We start from the raw sequence: 19050 nt of genomic DNA on the forward strand, positions 1-19050 counted from the left end.
CGGAGGCTGGTGTCAAGAGGTCCATAGCAGGTTCAAGGAGACCTGGTACTAGAGGCAGCAAAGGCCTTGGTTCTGACCTGTGTTGTACAGTCTCAAAAATGACTGATGTCAGTGGTGTTGGAGTCGATTTAGGAATGTTAAGTTTTGTCGCACAACTCATGAGGACCTCTTGAAATTTCATGATATCCACCAGTGATATACATGGTGGTGGAGAGCCTGAAAGCGTTGGGGAGTATTGTCCAGTAGAAGTGGAGGACATATCCTTATGATGTTATAACCGAGATCGTGAATGATGATAATGATGGCGGAAGCACCTCGAATAGGTAGAAGTGTGCCTTGGGCTGTGACAATGGCATCTAGAATGATAGCGCGACCTGGAACGAGATGTGGGTCTTGGAGTGACCATGCCAGTGGAGCTGGAGGCCATGGTGGAGGAGGCTGAGGAGGTGGCAGATGAGGAGGAGATGGAGCTGATGGTGGACAAGATGTTTGGATTCCTGAAGAAGGAGAATATGCTTTAGAGTACTCCGAATCTGGGAGGAGTAAATTTGTCTTGTCTTCTTTCTTTCCTCCTGTAGCCTAGATGATGTCGAAAGAGTTCTCAATGTCGACTGACCTTGACGTTGACCTGCTTGTTGACGGTGATTGCCGAAGGTGCCTTGATGTTGAGAGAGTACCTCGATGTCGATCTTCGACGGTGCCTTGACGTCGACACGGATCTCAACGGCGACAGTCTTGATGGCCTCGTAAATGTTTGACTCCTCGACACCAGCAAGGCCTGTGGGTCGACGGAGTAGTTATCGGTGTAGATACTCCTGGCCTCAACAGTAACCTGCGGTACTTGCTTGACGTTGAGCCATGGATAGATGGCAAACAGGTCGGCACCATACCTCTCCTTGGTGTCAATGTTCTCTGAGTCGACCGGGACCGATGGCATTTTTGTGCTGTTTTCTTCTTGGCACACTCTTCAGAAACAGATGACAGAGCCCTGGTAGAGGTCAAACCCTCACCTTGCCCTGAGGTCCCACCTTCAGACTGCGTCTGTCGTCTTCTTCACTCCTCTGTACCATGGATTAGCGAATCTTCTGTCGGTCTCTCAGGGTGCTTCTTTAAAAGCTCCAGCAGTGATGGCAAGACTCAGGAATATGAACTTCTGGGAGACAGAATATACACATCTCATAAGGGTCTGTCTTGGCCTTTTTTCTCCCATAGCCTGGGCATTAGCCAAAAAGAGATGAGGTTTTTCTGTCGAAAAACCTCTAATTTCTATCAAAAAAAGATAGAAAAGGTCAGGGAGAGACCAAAGACATCGAAGGAAAAGGTTGTCACCAAAATTCAGCTGAGAATTTCGCAGAGGAAAACCAAAATTTAGCGGAGCTCAATGCTCCAGGGTCCTGTCAGCAGGAGCTGGAAAAATAACTAAAGCAATTGCCACCTGCTGAGCATGATGGGATGCTGGTGGTCTCTGTGTTCTTAAAGGCACAGACTCTATTTTTAACTCGTGGAACGACAGCCTACGGGGCTACACTGTCCCGCTCTCCTTCATCTCTATGCTCTATCAAAAAAGGGTTTGAGAAAGAGATTTATGCTGTTATATTAAATCATCATGAAATTATACGCATATTCAATTCTGCTCCTGGGCCCTTTCTTGAGTACAAGATCAAGAACTGGGCATTGCAGCCTAGTCCTGTAGGCTGCATAATATTTGTCTTTCTTAAGTGACTCGCTTGCCTTCCTGAAGAAAGGCGAACGTCTACACTTAAGATTTATTGTGAAAAAGTGCTGCTGGGTCCCCACACGTGGGCGGTACTATTCAGTGCTTATGTCTATAAATGGAAATTCCCTACGAGAGAGCCACATTTTGTCTCCACTGGAAGGAACATTTAAGGACTAGGGTCAGTCTCAAGGTGAGAGATGTGGGTAGGGTATGATAAGTTTAGGGTTAATGCTGCGGGTAAGGTTTCCATTGTGGTTAGAGATGACATCAGGGATTTTTATTGAGTTTAAAAGCTGCTTGGCACTTATTGTAGTTTTCCTAATGTAATTGATAATTTAATGACAAATGTGTTCAGTATTATGTGGTGCCCTTATGAATTTGTTCATGTGTATGTTTCCATGTGATTATATCCTCGTTGTTAGAATGGGGAACCTCTGGTTGGCACAGGTAGGTACTTGTGACAAGCAGTGGTCCCTTCTTCTATTCAGGGCGAGAGAATTACCCCTTCAGAACAACCCCTGCTCACCCTATAGGTAGTGTGGCGCGAGCAGTGAGGGCTAAACTTCAGGGCGCTAGTCAGTTAAGCATTTATGATCACACACAGTAAACCACAACGATCCCCCACAAATGGACACCAGGCGTAAGTTGTATCAAAAATACGGATGCTTTATATAAAAGATTCTGGGTTACGCAGGCATGTACAAGACCATCAATAACGGTTGCGAAATGGAAGCCACAAGATGATAATTAGGCACTGTTCTTTTCTTTGGTAACTTATTCGATCACGAGCGTTTCGCAGGGCTCGGTTGAGTCGGTCCAGTCACGATGATGCGCAGTGCACCCGGGATACAGTGATACGGGGAAATCAGAATGTTGCGGACCCCGAGTCCGATAGAGAGTTCACTGTACCTGGGAACGTGCGATGTGCTTGGACGAGTCGTATGGGGAGATGCAGGTTCTGCACCTCGCGGGTCTCCGGATCAAGAATTCAGCGGGCGGCTCTCGGTAGACAGGTGCGGCCCAGGGCCTCCGACACGGACTGTGCGGGAGGTCACTGCGGAGGGCGGCACGGTCAGACTCAGGCTGGGAGGTGAAGCGGGGCGGCCGGATACGTTACGACGTACGGGCGGCCGTCCGAGGCTTGATTTCACTTCCCAATTCGAAATCCGGCGGGAGGGCGAGAGGGCACCAGGCACGCTCCAGTGGCAGGCAGGTGACAGGGAAGCGGGGCGGCCAGCCTCGATGGGTCCAGAGCGACTCAGGTAGAGCGGGGCTCTCGGCGAGGGGAGGTGGCCAGGCTTCTGGGTGTCACGGCCCTAGGAGGGGTGGCAAGGTGCGCAGAGCACTCCGGCAGGAGAAAGCACACGGCTCGAGTTCTCAGACGAGCAGAGACACGGTGAACCCACTGGTCCTGGGGTTCAGTTCAGGGGGCAAGCTCTTCTTCCAAGCCCTTGGAGATAGTTGAAAAACAAAGTGCAAAAGTCTCTTTCAGTCTTTTTCCTCTCCTTCCTCAGCAAGGCACCTATTGCAGGCCAGTCCCTCAGGTCAGGGAAAGTTACTCCTCCTTCAGCTTCTTCCAGGTCCTTCTAGTCGGGCAGAGTTCCTTCGTGGTTCAATCTGGATCTGATTTCTTAGGAGCCAGGCTCCTACTTTTATACAGTGATTCTTTTGTTCTTTAGCGCCAGGGGGCCTGGGCCTGGCTCAGTCCAGTTCTGGAGTACTTTGTTTTGGTGACTCTGCTCTTTCCTTTCAGCAGCAGGGCAGAGACATCAGCCGCTCCACAGGGGGGCGGAGCCGGCTTTGTGGTGGCAGAGCACAGGTCTATTCAAGAGTCAAGGTGTACTCCTCCCACCCATCCTGGTGTAATCTCTCTACCCACCACCTGGCAGCCAACCTGTCTCCTGGAATCCCCCAGCCCTGTTCCTGTACTGTTGCTAGGCAGAACACACACCCACAGCAGAGGCGGACTGAGATGGTCAGGCACGCAAAGGCTAACTTTCTAAAAGTAGCATTTGCAAACCCAGGATATTAAAATAACCTTTACTAAAAGATGTATTTTATTATCCCGAGTTCAGGCATACCAAACATGACTTCCTACCATGCTCTCTGAGTCCACTGGGGTCACAGCGTGTAGCGATCCCAGCAGCCCATTCTGGCCTATGGAGAGCAGGTAGCCTTCAATAGTGAAAAACGAAAATGGCTGTAATTCACTATTAAGACATGCCACACACATCAGGGCATGTCCTACCTTATGCCTACAATGCACCCTGCGCTTAGGCCTACCAGAGGGGTGACTAACATGTAGTTAAGGGAAGGTTTAGGGACTGGCAAGTGGGGACAGCTCAGTCAGCGCGACGGTACCAGACCGCGCGCAGGTTCTGCAGTGGCAGACCCTAGACACATTTTACCCCGCTGCTTCGGTGGGTGGCACAACCAGTGCTGCAAGCCCACTAGCAGCATTTGGATATACAAGCCCTTGGCACCCCTGGTGCACTCTACTAGGGACTGATAGTAAACCAAATAAACCAAACGTGGAAGTCAATTCACATAATACATTTTACCATAGGGAGCACTTGCACTGTGGCACTGGATGGCAGTGGCACAGTGCCCCGAGCAGCTAACACCAACACAAAACACATTGAGGCACAGACAAAAATGGAAGGGTGACCCACGCCAATGGTGCCAGGTCTAACACGTGTCCCCTCCAGCTGAAAAGTGGGGAGAACTACCCTACCCCAGGGAGTTCTGCATCACTAAGGCGGAAAAACCTGGACAGACCGTCAGCATTGGCGTGATCTGTGCCAGGGCGATGCTCCACCGTAAAGTCCATACCCTGTAGGGAGATGGACCACCTCAACAGTTTTGGGTTCTCACCCCTCATTTGCATCAACCATCTGAGGGGCCTGTGGTCGGTCTGAACCCGGAAGTGAGACCCAAACAAGTAGGGTCTTAGCTTCTTCAGCGCCCAGACCACAGCAAATGCTTCTCGTTCTATCGCACTCCACCTTTGTTCCCGGGGAAGTAGCCTCCTGCTAATAAAGGCTACTGGTTGGTCAAAGCCCTCCTCAGTGATCTGTGAGAGAACAGCCCCTACACCATGCTCTGATGCATCCGTCTGCACCAGGAACTCTTTGGAGAAGTCAGGAGCCAAGAGCACGGGCGCCGTGCACATGGCAGTTTTCAGGGTGTCGAAGGCTTTCTGACAGGTGTCAGTCCATATCACTTTTCTGGGCTGCTTCTTCGAAGTCAGCTCTGTCAAGGGGGCAACGATGCTGCCATACCCCTTAACAAACCTCCTGTAGTACCCTGTGAGTCCTAAAAAGGCCCTCACCTCCGTCTGGGTCTTTGGGGGCTCCCAAGCCAGGATGGTTTCAACTTTGGGTTGGAGGGGCGCCACCTGGCCGCTCCCCACTTGGTGTCCCAAGTACACCACTGAACCCTGCCCGATCTGACACTTGCTTGCCTTGATCGTGAGGCCTGCCTTGCGCAGCGCCATCAACACTTCCCAGAGATGTTGCAGGTGTTCTTCCCATGTGCCGCTGAACACTGCGATGTCATCCAGGTAGGCGGCGCTGAACTCGGTCAGCCCAGCCAACACCTGGTTGACCAACCTCTGGAAGGTGGCAGGGGCATTCTTCATCCCAAAGGGCATCACCCGGAACTGGTAATTTGGCCCCATCAGTTAAGGCGATCTGCCAGTACCCAGACGTTAAATCAAACGTGCTGAGGTACCGTGCAGCCCCTAACCGATCGATGAGCTCATCCGCTCTGGGGATGGGGTGCGCGTCAGTCTTCGTGACTGAGTTGAGTCCTCGGTAGTCCACACAGAACCGGAGTTCGGGCGTGGCACCCGGCGCTGCAGCCTTTGGGACCAAGACCACTGGGCTGGCCCAAGGACTGCTGGAGGACTCAACCACCCCTAGGGCAAGCATCTTCGAGACCTCCTCTTTGATGCAGGCTCTGACCCTGTCAGTTACCCGGTAGGCCTTGTGCTTCACAGGTAAGCTGTCTCCTGTATCTACATCATGGACGCACCAATTTGTGATACCAGGAACCAGGGAGAACAGGTCAGGAAACTGCCCCAGCAGCTGGCGGCAGTCACCCTGTTGCTCAGGGGTCAGGGTGGGGGAGAGGTTAACGCCATCCACTGACCCGTCTCACTCGGAGGCTACCAAGAGGTCAGGAAGAGGCTCGGACTCCTCTTCCGTCCCATCATCGGTGGCCAAGAGCATGCCCATTTCGGACCTCTCCAAGTGGGGCTTCAGTCGATTGACATGTAGGACCCTTAAGGGGTTCCTAGGAGACCGCAAGTTCACCAAGTAGGTGACAGAACTCTTGCGCTCCACAATCTCAAAGGGTCCTGTCCACTTGTCCTGGAGTGCACAAGGCTCCACAGGGGCCAGGACCCACACTTTTTGACCAGGTTGAAGCTCAACCAGAGTGGCATTCTGGTCGTACCACCGCTTCATTTCCTCCTGGCTGGCTTCTAGGTTTGCCTCAGCAAGTTGCCTGAAACGCCTAGTCTGGTTCCGGAAAGCCAGCATGTAACTGTATACATTCTGGGGAGGTTTCCTGGGAGATTGCTCCCAGCCTTCCTTGACCAGACTAAGAGGTCCTCGTACTGGGTGGCCATACAAAAGCTCAAAGGGACTGAACCCTAGAGACTTTTGCGGCACCTCGCGGTACGCAAAGAGAAGGCATGGTAAGAGGACGTCCCACTTACGCCTCATGGGTTCCTCGAGACCCATAATCATGTCCTTTAGGGTTCGGTTGAAGCGCTCAACCAACCCGTTTCCTTGGGGATGGTAAGGTGTGGTGAACTTGTAGGTTACACCACACTCTTGCCAAAAAGACTTCATATATTTCGATATGAAGTTGGTCCCCCTGTCAGACACCACCTCTAGAGGGAATCCTACTCGTGAGAAAATTCCCATCAGTGCCCGTCCCACCACGGGGGCCGTCACTGTCGTCGGAGGGATGGCTTCAGGGTACCGGGTGGCATGGTCCACCAAGACCAGGATAAACCTGTTGCCCATGGCTGTCTTGTGGTCCAGCGGCCCCACAATGTCAATCCCCACCCGCTGGAATGGGGTACTGACCACAGGGAAAGGTTGGAGTGGAGCTCTCAGCTTCCTTCCATTCTTGCCACTTGCCTGGCAAGTCTGGCAGGTCCTGCAGTGAGTGTCAGAACTCCTGCGCATTTGGGGCCAATAAAAGTGGGTGACAAGCCTTTCAAAGGTCTTGTCCTGCCCCAAATGTCCTGCTAACGGCACGTCGTGAGCCAGCCCCAGTAGGAAGGCTCTGAACTTCTGGGGTACCACCAGCGCACGGGCTGACCCAGGTTCAGCAACCTTAGGCTCTGAGTATAGGAGGTCGTTCTCCCAGTAGATCAAGTGAGTTCCGGACTGATCACCATTGGCCTGGGCTGCAGCCTGCTGCCGCATACCCTATAGAGAGGGGCACTCTTTCTGCTCCCTGCAGAATTCCTCCCTGGTGGGGCCTCCTTCTTGCTGCCAATGGGTCAGGTCAGGCAGGTCCCCCAGTTCGGCTATCTGTTCCCTGGTAGGCTCCAGGGCATCCCCCTCAAGGTCTGCTTCCTCCTGGGCCGTGGGAACTTCAGGAGCCGGATTCCCGTGCCTCCCTTGCCCCCTCTCTAAGGCCAGTTCCTGGGCCTCTCCCTCAGGCTCCAGGGTTCTTTCAACACCCCTACCGGCTGCCATCGACCGGGTGGTCACGCACGCCCAATCAGGCAAGCCCACCATCCGCAGGTGAGTTGTCTTCTCCACCTTTTCCCAAGGGGAGCTCTCCAAATCGTTACCTAGGAGACAATCAACAGGCATGGCCTCTCTCACAGCCACTTTCAGAGTACCAGAGACCCCCCCCCCCCCACTCAAAGGGAACCTGAGCCATTGGACACTGACTCTCTGTGCTGTCGGCGTTGACAACACGGCAGAATGCGTGTGGGACAACCTGCTCTTGAGACACCAGGTGTTGCTTGACAGCAGTCACACTGGCTCCTGTATCTCTAAGAGCCCCCACCCTCTTGCCATTTATGGTCACCCACTGCCCATACTTTTGAGTATTGGGGGGCAGTTGGGCCTCAGCGACCATCTCACTGTCTCCTAATGAGACTAGGGTCATCTGTACGGGATCCCCCGCCCCTTGGACATCTATCTCCCTCCCCAAGGCTACACTATTCACCTGCTTGGGGGGTGAAGCACCAGAGGGTGCTGGTTTACCATACAGGGGGCACTTGGGATCCACGGAAATGTGCCCCAGGTTGTTACACTTGTAACATCTGAGGGGCCCTCTTTGAACAGGGTTACCTGTCGGGGCCCCGGTCTGCTTCGGGGGTGGGGGTGGCTGAGAACCTTTCCCTTGGTTCCCTTGGGAATTACTTTGGGGCCCTCTGTAGAACTCCCTCTGTTTACCCTTGTCCCCCCCACTCTTCTGCTGGGGACCCTGAACACCCTTGGCGGGGCCTCCCATGAGACCCTTGTGGACCCTGGTACTGATCCAGCGGTCCGCCTCCTCAGCAAGCTTCCTCGGGTGGGACAGCTTGCTATCGATCAGGTGCTGGCGTAGCTCAGGAAAACAATTATCCGACAAGTGCTCCCATGCAATTAAATCAAACAGCCCTTGGTAATCATTCCCTTTGCTACCCTTCACCCAACCATCCAGCGCTCTGCAAAAAAAGGTCACATATTCTACATAAGTGGTACCAGGTTTCTTGGTGCAATCCCTAAATCTCTGTCTGTACAATTCAGGAGTTAACCCATACCTTGTCATAAGAGCCTCCTTCATGTGTGGATAGGATGTGTGGACATCAGAGGGGAGGTCTAGCAGCGTGTCCCGCCCCTCACTCAGGAACCTTCCCCACAACCTCGCTCCCCAATCCTTCTCAGGGACCCGGTGGGAGGACATGGCTACTTCATAGGCCCTGAACCACTGCCCAATATCATCCTGCTTATAATATTCTTTGACTACATCTTTAGGAATGTGCACCCTTGACTCTGTTGAATTGCTGCCACCAGAGGGTGAGTTGTCTAAACTCCTGGCCTTGAGATCCAACTCCCTCATTTTTACCTCATGCTCCATGGCCAGTTTCTGCCTTTCCATCTCCATTTGCAGTTTTGCCATCTCCACCTCATGTGCTCGTGCAGCACTCCTGTCGGCCATCTCCTCGGGCGACAGGCCTCTCCTAGGCTCAAAAACACCTTCTGGGGGTATCACCTCCCGTGCATTCTCGGGGAACTTTGATTCGTGCCAGGCTCTCAGCGCTTTTACGTACTGATCCTTGGTGCCAAGTCCACTTTGCTTAATTCTGTACTTGGAGAGATATCCCTTCAGGACATCATTTGTGCACTTCCTCAGTGCCTCGGGCTCCCAATCGATGTCATCCACTCCAGAGAATACAGAGGACGCTCCGCCTCCATTGACTGAGCTAGGCATGGTTTCTTAAGGTGGAGATTCTTATTTAGCAACAATTGTCAATCAATCTGTGGCTGCGTTATAGGTCTGCTCTATGTGGTGATCTATAATTCACTGTAGGTAAATCATAAATGCAAATTCGAAAAATCCCACCGCTGCCACCAATGTTAGAATGGGGAACCTCTGGTTGGCACAGGTAGGTACTTGTGACAAGCAGTGGTCCCTTCTTCTATTCAGGGCGAGAGAATTACCCCTTCAGAACAACCCCTGCTCACCCTATAGGTAGTGTGGCGCGAGCAGTCAGGGCTAAACTTCAGGGCGCTAGTCAGTTAAGCATTTATGATCACACACAGTAAACCACAACGATCCCCCACAAATGGACACCAGGCGTAAGTTGTATCAAAAATACGGATGCTTTATATAAAAGATTCTGGGTTACGCAGGCATGTACAAGACCATCAATAACGGTTGCGAAATGGAAGCCACAAGATGATAATTAGGCACTGTTCTTTTCTTTGGTAACTTATTCGATCACGAGCGTTTCGCAGGGCTCGGTTGAGTCGGTCCAGTCACGATGATGCGCAGTGCACCCGGGATACAGTGATACGGGGAAATCAGAACGTTGCGGACCCCGAGTCCGATAGAGAGTTCACTGTACCTGGGAACGTGCGATGTGCTTGGACGAGTCGTCAGGGGAGATGCAGGTTCTGCACCTCGCGGGTCTCCGGATCAAGAATTCAGCGGGCGGCTCTCGGTAGACAGGTGCGGCCCAGGGCCTCCGACACGGACTGTGTGGGAGGTCACTGCGGAGGGCGGCACGGTCAGACTCAGGCTGGGAGGTGAAGCGGGGCAGCCGGATACGTTACGACGTACGGGCGGCCGTCCGAGGCTTGATTTCACTTCCCAATTCGAAATCCGGCGGGAGGGCGAGAGGGCACCAGGCACGCTCCAGTGGCAGGCAGGTGACAGGGAAGCGGGGCGGCCAGCCTCGATGGGTCCAGAGCGACTCAGGTAGAGCGGGGCTCTCGTCGAGGGGAGGTGGCCAGGCTTCTGGGTGTCACGGCCCTAGGAGGGGTGGCAAGGTGCGCAGAGCACTCCGGCAGGAGAAAGCACACGGCTCGAGTTCTCAGACGAGCGGAGACACGGTGAACCCACTGGTCCTGGGGTTCAGTTCAGGGGGCAAGCTCTTCTTCCAAGCCCTTGGAGATAGTTGAAAAACAAAGTGCAAAAGTCTCTTTCAGTCTTTTTCCTCTCCTTCCTCAGCAAGGCACCTACTGCAGGCCAGTCCCTCAGGTCAGGGAAAGTTACTCCTCCTTCAGCTTCTTCCAGGTCCTTCTAGTCGGGCAGAGTTCCTTCTTGGTTCAATCTGGATCTGATTTCTTAGGAGCCAGGCTCCTACTTTTATACAGTGATTCTTTTGTTCTTTAGCGCCAGGGGGCCTGGGCCTGGCTCAGTCCAGTTCTGGAGTACTTTGTTTTGGTGACTCTGCTCTTTCCTTTCAGCAGCAGGGCAGAGACATCAGCCGCTCCACAGGGGGGCGGAGCCGGCTTTGTGGTGGCAGAGCACAGGTCTATTCAAGAGTCAAGGTGTACTCCTCCCACCCATCCTGGTGTAATCTCTCTACCCACCACCTGGCAGCCAACCTGTCTCCTGGAATCCCCCAGCCCTGCTCCTGTACTGTTGCTAGGCAGAACACACACCCACAGCAGAGGCGGACTGAGATGGTCAGGCACGCAAAGGCTAAGTTTCTAAAAGTAGCATTTGCAAACCCAGGATATTAAAATAACCTTTACTAAAAGATGTATTTTATTATCCAGAGTTCAGGCATACCAAACATGACTTCCTACCATGCTCTCTGAGTCCACTGGGGTCACAGCGTGTAGCGATCCCAGCAGCCCATTCTGGCCTATGGAGAGCAGGTAGCCTTCAATAGTGAAAAACGAAAATGGCTGTAATTCACTATTAAGACATGCCACACACATCAGGGCATGTCCTACCTTATGCCTACAATGCACCCTGCGCTTAGGCCTACCAGAGGGGTGACTAACATGTAGTTAAGGGAAGGTTTAGGGACTGGCAAGTGGGGACACTTGCTCAGTCAGCGCGACGGTACCAGACCGCGCGCAGGTTCTGCAGTGGCAGACCCTAGACACATTTTACCCCGCTGCTTCGGTGGGTGGCACAACCAGTGCTGCAAGCCCACTAGCAGCATTTGGATATACAAGCCCTTGGCACCCCTGGTGCACTCTACTAGGGACTGATAGTAAACCAAATAAACCAAACGTGGAAGTCAATTCACATAATACATTTTACCATAGGGAGCACTTGCACTGTGGCACTGGTTGGCAGTGGCACAGTGCCCCGAGCAGCTAACACCAACACAAAACACATTGAGGCACAGACAAAAATGGAAGGGTGACCCACGCCAATGGTGCCAGGTCTAACACTCGTTAGGTTACCACGTATGATGACTCGTAGGGGTGGGCGGAATTTGCGTAGTTGCGCTACATAAAGCTCTGCGAAACGGTAAAAAAATCTCCACAAGCACGCAGAAATTCCGCGAAACGCACGGAATTGCTTGTTCATGATGGTTTTTCCTGTTCACAAACGCGGTTTGCATGTTTGGGGGAAAAATCTCACGAACACGCATTTTGAAAGTGCGAACAAGCAAAAAAGTCCCCGAAGCCGCGGATCGCGGAATTTTTGGCAATTCCGTGTTCTCCGCGGAACACGAAATGACCCAAATTCTGCAAATTCCGTGAGCGGAACGGAATTTACCGCCCAGGCCTAATGATGAGTTACGTCATCAATGGTGTCTTTTACAAGGAGCAGTTGTGCCTTAAATGAAAGCTGCTGCCTTGCTTTTCTTTTGTCTCAGCGCATCACCTCTTAGTTTGTATATTTTTTTGTTTTGATTTTGTGGTGGCTATTCTTTTTTACATCATTTGCAGCCTTGAGGAAGTTACAGAAGTAACGAAACAGGTGTCTGGTGCCATCATCTGCCATCACCAAGGAGGCTCTAAGAACAGGACCTCCACATGCCAACTGTACCTCTGTTGTTCAGAATAACCATCAGGACTGTGCTAGCTTAAACTACACTACTGTCCTAGACATGATCTCTTATTTCTAGTGAAACACAGTGTATTTGGTCACTTAACATTAAAACAGATCTTTGTTGAATGTATGCTTCCAGACTAGTGTTTCCTGTGAGTAGTCACATTAAGTATTGGGTCTATCTTTTAGGCTTACCGCCACAAAAAATAGAAAGTTAAACTTTGAGAGTGCTGAGGTAAGATATTTTCTGTTTATAGGAGAGAAAGGAATTGACTAGGCCAGATAGACATTTATGAGAAGATTCGGGAACAGGTCAAGAGACTGCATGACCTCCCCGTGCTTCACAGAACTAGGCTTGTGCCAGAAGGCCCAGGTGGACCCCTATGTGTAATGAATGGTTGGTGCTTGTGGCCAGTGCTTAATTTGTGCCGGAGCTTTCCGGTGCTCAGCACCGGCACTTATTTTACCGGGCCAGGTCTTTCCGATTTTTCTCTTCCAGCAGATCAGCCATCGCCCGGTAATTATTAAAATAATTTCCTGCGCTGCTCTTCTGTGGCTGCTGCCTGGTATGTCTCAGAGGAAGTCCCACCCTTTTCCAGGCATTCTTGAAGAGCATCCTCATCATGTTAGTGATGTCAAGTCGTGAGCAGATCACGCCTGCTTTCAAAGAATGTTGTTTCATTTGCTTTGAAGAATGGCTGAGGGCGGGCTCTTGGCTGAGCTGGGGCCCGCCAGGCTGGAAGTGTGCAGGACTGCCTAAGTGCCAATAAATGTTTTGGGCGCCGGCACCCGCAATCAATACAGGTATCATTTTTGTTTTTGTATATTGAATGTACTTGCTTTATTAAAGCAAAAGAGCTGCACTAACCAAAAATAAATAACTTTCTGGCATTTAGGCACGTTCTTTTAATCTCTTGTCTCCTGTGCTGAGGGCTCGGCCTGCCTTTCAGATTTATTGCCATGTAAAAGCGGACGATGGTTGCCAGAGGGCAGGCTGCGCTTGAGTCTCATAGTGCACGTGCTGCTCTGCACTCCGTCTCGGTCAGTTTGTTTTTTAGTGAAATAACATGTTAAAGCAGATTGCATCCTGCTCGCACTAAGCCTCCCAAAATCTTTGTCTACACGAAATGATAATTTCTGTCTGGCATGGTTCTGTAATAGTGTAGTGACAAACTGAAGAGTTCAGAGGGGGTAGTCATTTTTTAAGGGGCAAAAAACTAGAATTCTCCCGTAAATACTCTGCAGGATTTTCCATTTGGTTTTTTTAACTTTAGCATCTTTGCAAATTTCCGACTCCACTTGCGTAGGTAGAATGTGCAGGTTATTGCTTGACTTGTTCGGAAGGAATTGTATGACCCTTGGAATTTAAAAGACATCATAGGTAGATAATAACCTTACATTTGAGATAAGGGGGAAATATCAATGCAAAACCTGCAGAGAAACAATGTGATTAGGAAACATCACAAACATTAAATTACTATCAAGAACCTGGTAAGAGATATATAGCGGAACTCTAACAAAGGGATTTTTCTATGTAAAGATTTAGAAAACCAAGTAAGCATGAAACCATTTTTAGAAAAGTCACCCCTACTGACTGGATACTTAGCACTGCTGGAATATTGTACTGAGCAGTGTTCCTGGTCAGAGACTGATGCTGGTCTCAGCCCAGTCACTTGGGGTCCGATTCACAGAACTAACTTAAGACAAAATCCTAAACTTGCTACCATTTTGGTATTCACAGAAGGCACTTACTCATTTCGGTATTCACAGAAGTTAGGAGTCCTAACTTTAGGACTCCTAAATGTCTTCTGTGAATACCGAAAGTCTTAAAATTAGGATTTTTCTCAGTTTAGTAGTAGTATAGTTAGGACTCCTAACTTTAGGACTCCTAAATGCCTTCTGTGAATACCGAAAGTCTTAAAATTATGATTTTTCTCAGTTTAGTAGTAGTAAAGTTAGGACTCCTAAACTGAGATAAATCCTAATTTTAAGACTTTCGGTATTCACAGAAGGCATTTAGAAGTCCTAAAGTTAGGACTCCTAACTTCTGTGAATACCGAAGTAAGTAAGTGCCTTCTGTGAATACGAAAATGGTAGTAAGTTTAGGATTTTGTCTTAAATTAGTTCTGTGAATCGGGCCCAACGGTACTAAATCCCCCAAAAATTGCAGCTGCAAAACGTTGGATTACAGAATCATTTTTCAACATCCTTATTTACAGAAGCTTAATTTTAGGATTTTTCACACCCTAAACCTACGAATGACCTGGAAAAGATCCACCCTGTGGGTGGATTTTCCTCTGTTGCTTTGCATTGGAGTGGAAATAAAAGTGGAAATAAAAGTGTTTTCACAATAAGGCAACTGGGATGTCATTTTGGAATGGGGTAAATAACGGCAAAGCCAAAATGCTTTCCATTATCTGCGATCATTTCTAATTTATGTATTTACTGATATAAAAAGAATGCTGACATAGTTAGCAAATTGGGTTTGTGAAAGAATCAATCCCCTTCCGATTTTCAGAATGTATAGAAGAAGCCTTTAATCTACATGGGAGATTATTTTGCATAAGAAGAAAAAGCAAAAATGAGTGTAATTTGCAAAAGATGCAGTCTTCTGCCCGACTTTGACTTGTTATTGCCTTATGGTTACTCTTGTTATGCATAATGAGTAAACTTGCCAGAAAAGTTTGTCTGTAATTTTGCAACTCCAAAAATATGGAATTGTCGATAAATCGTATGTGCAAAGCTAGAATTCATACATTTCGGGGAAGCAGAGGTTTGCTAAGACAGATAAGCCTTGTGGATATTGGGCGTTCTGCAAATGCAATGTATTAGTAAAAATGTGCACTACTCCATACATTTATGTAGACCTTTCCTCCATATTTTTTCTTTTCATAAAACAGCACTTTTGGTGCTCATAGTAATGAATGGGGTTTGAGCTGGATACCATTGATATCAGTATTTCCTGGATGCAGGAATATCACAATGTCCCGCACTGGGATCCCGACAGTGCCCTTACAAATTGAGGGACTTACTGCAGGAATCAGTAACCACAACCAATTGCCAGGCTAATTCCTTATTTTTCCGCAGTTTCCCAATTGAACATTTCGCCAGATTTAAACTTGTGGGATACCAGAGTAGAAGGCATTGGGAATTCAGAACTTGCTGCATTACTTGTCATCCCAAATTCGACTGCTATGTTTGTTACCATCAGAAATGGATATCACCTAGCCTCGAGAAGGAGGGCCTTGAGTTTTGAAAATTTTAAAAGAGCAATTGGCTTGTGGATGTGGGTGGGACCAATAAATGAAGTGGGTGGAGCCTCTGAAGGAAGTGGGCGGAGCCGGGAACATGGGTGTGGCCTCCTAAACTAATTTGAGCACCTGCACCTAATATTTAGTTAGATGGTTCTACTCAATAAAAAGGGCTTTATTTGCAGTGGGGTGGTAACGGAAAGCCCCAATCATGGTTTCTTCACCCTGAAGGCTGCTCAGTTTCTGGCAGCGCAGCCTTAGCTGGCTCAGTTGTTGGAAATCATGTGCTAGTTTTCTAGCTCCTGGAAGACCGGCTCCTCCACAGCATGTTACAGGCCGCCTCACTTAGGGAGACAAAAGTAAAAGGAACAAATGATAGACGGAATCCTGAGCAATGCCAACAACCACCCCCAGTCACAAGGATCTGGGTTTAATCCATCGTTCTTTTGCTCACCATGCCATTCCAGTTTGAACCTAGCCATATGCAAATCAGTCTTCACCCTGTGCCTCATGGGAACAGTCCAGTCCAACCTGCGAAGCAAGGTCCACCCTGGACTGGAAACAAGCATCCTGGGACTTGTTTTGGGGCCTCAGCTAGGCTAGCTTGAATCAAGTGGCACAGTTAGCACGGGACCCACGTCTGTACATACCCTTCCCACTTAGGGCAACAAAAACAAAAGGAACAAATGGTGGATGGAATGCTTAACAATGCAAACATTCATCTCTGTACGGGGGTGAATGTTTGACATTGTTCTGCATTCTGTCCATCAATTGTTGTTTTTGCATTTGTCACCCCGAGTGGGACGGGTATGCTCAGACGTGAGTCCCGCGCTCTCCATGCCACTGGAGTCAAGCTATCCTGGCTGAAGAGGGGTGAAACCCCAAACCCGGTCCTAGGATGCTTGTTTCCAGTCCAGGGAGGACCTGGCCTGGCAGTTCGGGCTGGACTGTTCCCATTGGGCGCAGGGTCAAGACTGATTTGCATATGGCTGGGTCCAAACTGGAATGGCATGCTGAGCAAAAAAACAATGGATTTAGGCCCAGATCTCTATACTGGGGTGAATGTATGACATTGTTCTGCATTCTGTCCATCAACTGTTGTTTTTGCATTTGTCACCCCGAGTGGGAAGGGTATGCCCAGACGTTGTTCCGTGTTCTCCATGCCACTGGAGTCAAGCTAGCCTGGCTGTTGAGGGGTGAAACCCCGAAACTGGTCCCAGGATGCTGACATTGTTCAACATTCTGTCCACCAATCGTTCTTGTTGCATCAGTCACTTAGGGAGGGGCTCCCACCCTTGATAGATCATCGAATGTCCGTAATTCAAGACTTAGTTGTCGCAGACTAGGATACCCCCAACTCATCTAGGACATCTTTGTCTAGTGTTATAAAGTAAACCCTGCTTTGGTGTTTTATTTCTGAAAATCAAAAGATAAAGACTGTGCTGTTTTAAGGACATACTGCTCCTGCCTTGTAAGAGAAACTGTCACCCAAGGTCTGGCACCCCTGCCAACATCTCAACCTATTCCCCAATCAGCTGCCATTAATGTGCGAAGGGGTGCTTGTAAAAAGCGAGACTTGTTACTCATTAGGAGGAAACGGTGATGTTTGAGAACCGAAGATGGATGGAGTGTGTTGGCTACGATGAAATATTTTTTTATTTGCATATTTATATAGCGCAAACTCGACCCGAAGTTATTGGAGTGCTTTACATGAGCACCGTATTTACATTACACATTCAGGCACGGGGAGATTAAGTGATTTGCCCAGAGTCACAGAATGTGGACGCGACCTCAAGGCTCGAACCCTGGGTTCCAGCACCAAAGTCGGCAGCTCTAGCCAACGGACCACATCCTCACCCAATTCGCATCTGTGCATTTTGAAAAATCCCTGTAGGAAAGAAGAGTGAATAACTCAAAGGCAAAGCTGAACTAAGAGCTTCTGTGGAAAGTGTTAGAGATGGGCGAGGACATGACGTCATACTTACGTAGACAAGGGTGTGGGGCTCTTCTTCTCGTCACTTCCTTGCGAAGGCCATGAATTTGAAGAAGTAGCTCACGCCCAGATTTTGGGCTCTTCCAATCCAGTTGTCGCCCCAGGTTGGCGGAGAGGCCCTGTAGATCTTCCCGTCTGACTTGGAGACACACCAAAGGTTGCCGTCAGGAGTAAAGGACATAAATCGGCTTAAATTAATCCATCCAGCGGGTCCGATGGCCTCGCTTCTTCCAATCCAGTTGTCATCTGCATTTGTTGGAGGACTTCCTTTTACAAATCTATCCCCAGCAGTCACTGCGTGCAGGATCCCTTGGGGGTCGAAGAAGAGAGCGAGAAATCCATCCCATACGCCATTACCAACTTTTTTACCTAGTGTGTCCTTCCAAACCTGGTCTTCATTGGTCGGCGGGGGGCCTGCGTAGAGCTCACCCGCATTAGTGACGGCATAAAGATCTCCATTGGGGTGAAAGAAAAGGCGCTTGAATCTTCCCCAGCCTGCTTTCCCTACGCGCCTTCCAGGACCTTGGAACCAGTTCTTGGATGGGTCTGAAGGCATGGGACCGCTATATAGCTCAGAACCTCTCACGACATACAGAAGACCCTCTGGGCTGAAGAACACTTGGCTTACACCGCTCAGATTCCCCACAACCCGAGCGTTGGAAGTGTAATTGTAGTCATAAGTTGGTGGGGGCTGGCCCGCACGGCAGACGCCCTGATTGTCCACAGTGAACAAGATCACACCTGAAAAGCAACAGAGAGAGAGTTATTGGCACCTGATATGTGTTCTCAGCACACATAGAATGAGGAGAATGCCTCTCAGGATTGTTTTTGTACAGGAAAGTGTCCCTTCCTGCACCAAAACAACCCTGCTTACAACGCAGCCACCTTGCACCATCATACAAGGGCGCCTGCGTTGGTGCTAGGCAGCACATTGTGCTCCAGCGCTGGGAAAAGACAGGACAGCGCTATATTATGTTCAATATGGTACATTCCTGCCCTTTCCCTATCACGCAGCGCAGCAAGGTGGATTGGTGCGTTGCATGATTATTTCCTAAATATGCCCCATGAACTCCAAATGCATATCAGGATATGGTTAGAATCTTCAGCAGAACATTGTAATGAGGTTAGAAATCGTCATTCCCCAAGTAGTCATGTATGTATGTATGTATATGATGCACAACGACCATTCAGCTCTGAAAGTGTGGTGGTGACGAGTGTATGTGGTTGTATCTGTAGTGATGAGAAACACAAGATCTACCCAACTACACGTGTGCACCAGCTTCGGAGGAGCATCTTTAGAAGGCCTGTTTACCTGTGTATGTATGTATATGGGTATGTATGTATGTAAATATGTATGTATGCATAAATGTGTGCATGTGCCTATGCTTGATTGTATATATGTTGCTAGTATGTATGTCTGCGCATATATATATGCATGTGTATATCCTTGATTGTATATATGTTGCTAGTATGTATGTCTGCGTATATATATATATATGCATGTGTATATCCATGATTGTATGTATGTGGCTTGAATATATGTGGGTATGTATGTATATATGCATGTCTGCATTTATGTATGTGTGTATGTTGGTATGCAGGCA

At 49.4% G+C, this 19050-nt stretch overlaps 1 protein-coding gene across 6 annotated transcripts in view; it reads right to left on the reverse strand.

Annotated features, from left to right (window-relative positions):
• The window catches only part of LOC146863493 (uncharacterized), a 289267-nt gene that overhangs the window by 184565 nt on the left and 85652 nt on the right, over positions 1-19050 (reverse strand). For all 6 annotated transcript variants that reach the window (XR_014978261.1, XR_014978260.1, XM_085642930.1 and 3 more), the window contains exon 4: positions 17439-18187. Coding sequence is in view for 4 of the 6 variants with exons in the window: in XM_085642930.1 (XP_085499056.1) it covers positions 17469-18187 (719 nt within the window). In the remaining 2 variants the exon portion in view is untranslated. The remainder of the gene's footprint in view (positions 1-17438; positions 18188-19050) is intronic.

The sequence above is a fragment of the Triturus cristatus genome, chromosome 2_2 (assembly GCF_964204655.1).
Source record: "Triturus cristatus chromosome 2_2, aTriCri1.1, whole genome shotgun sequence".
Taxonomy (NCBI): domain Eukaryota; kingdom Metazoa; phylum Chordata; class Amphibia; order Caudata; family Salamandridae; genus Triturus; species Triturus cristatus.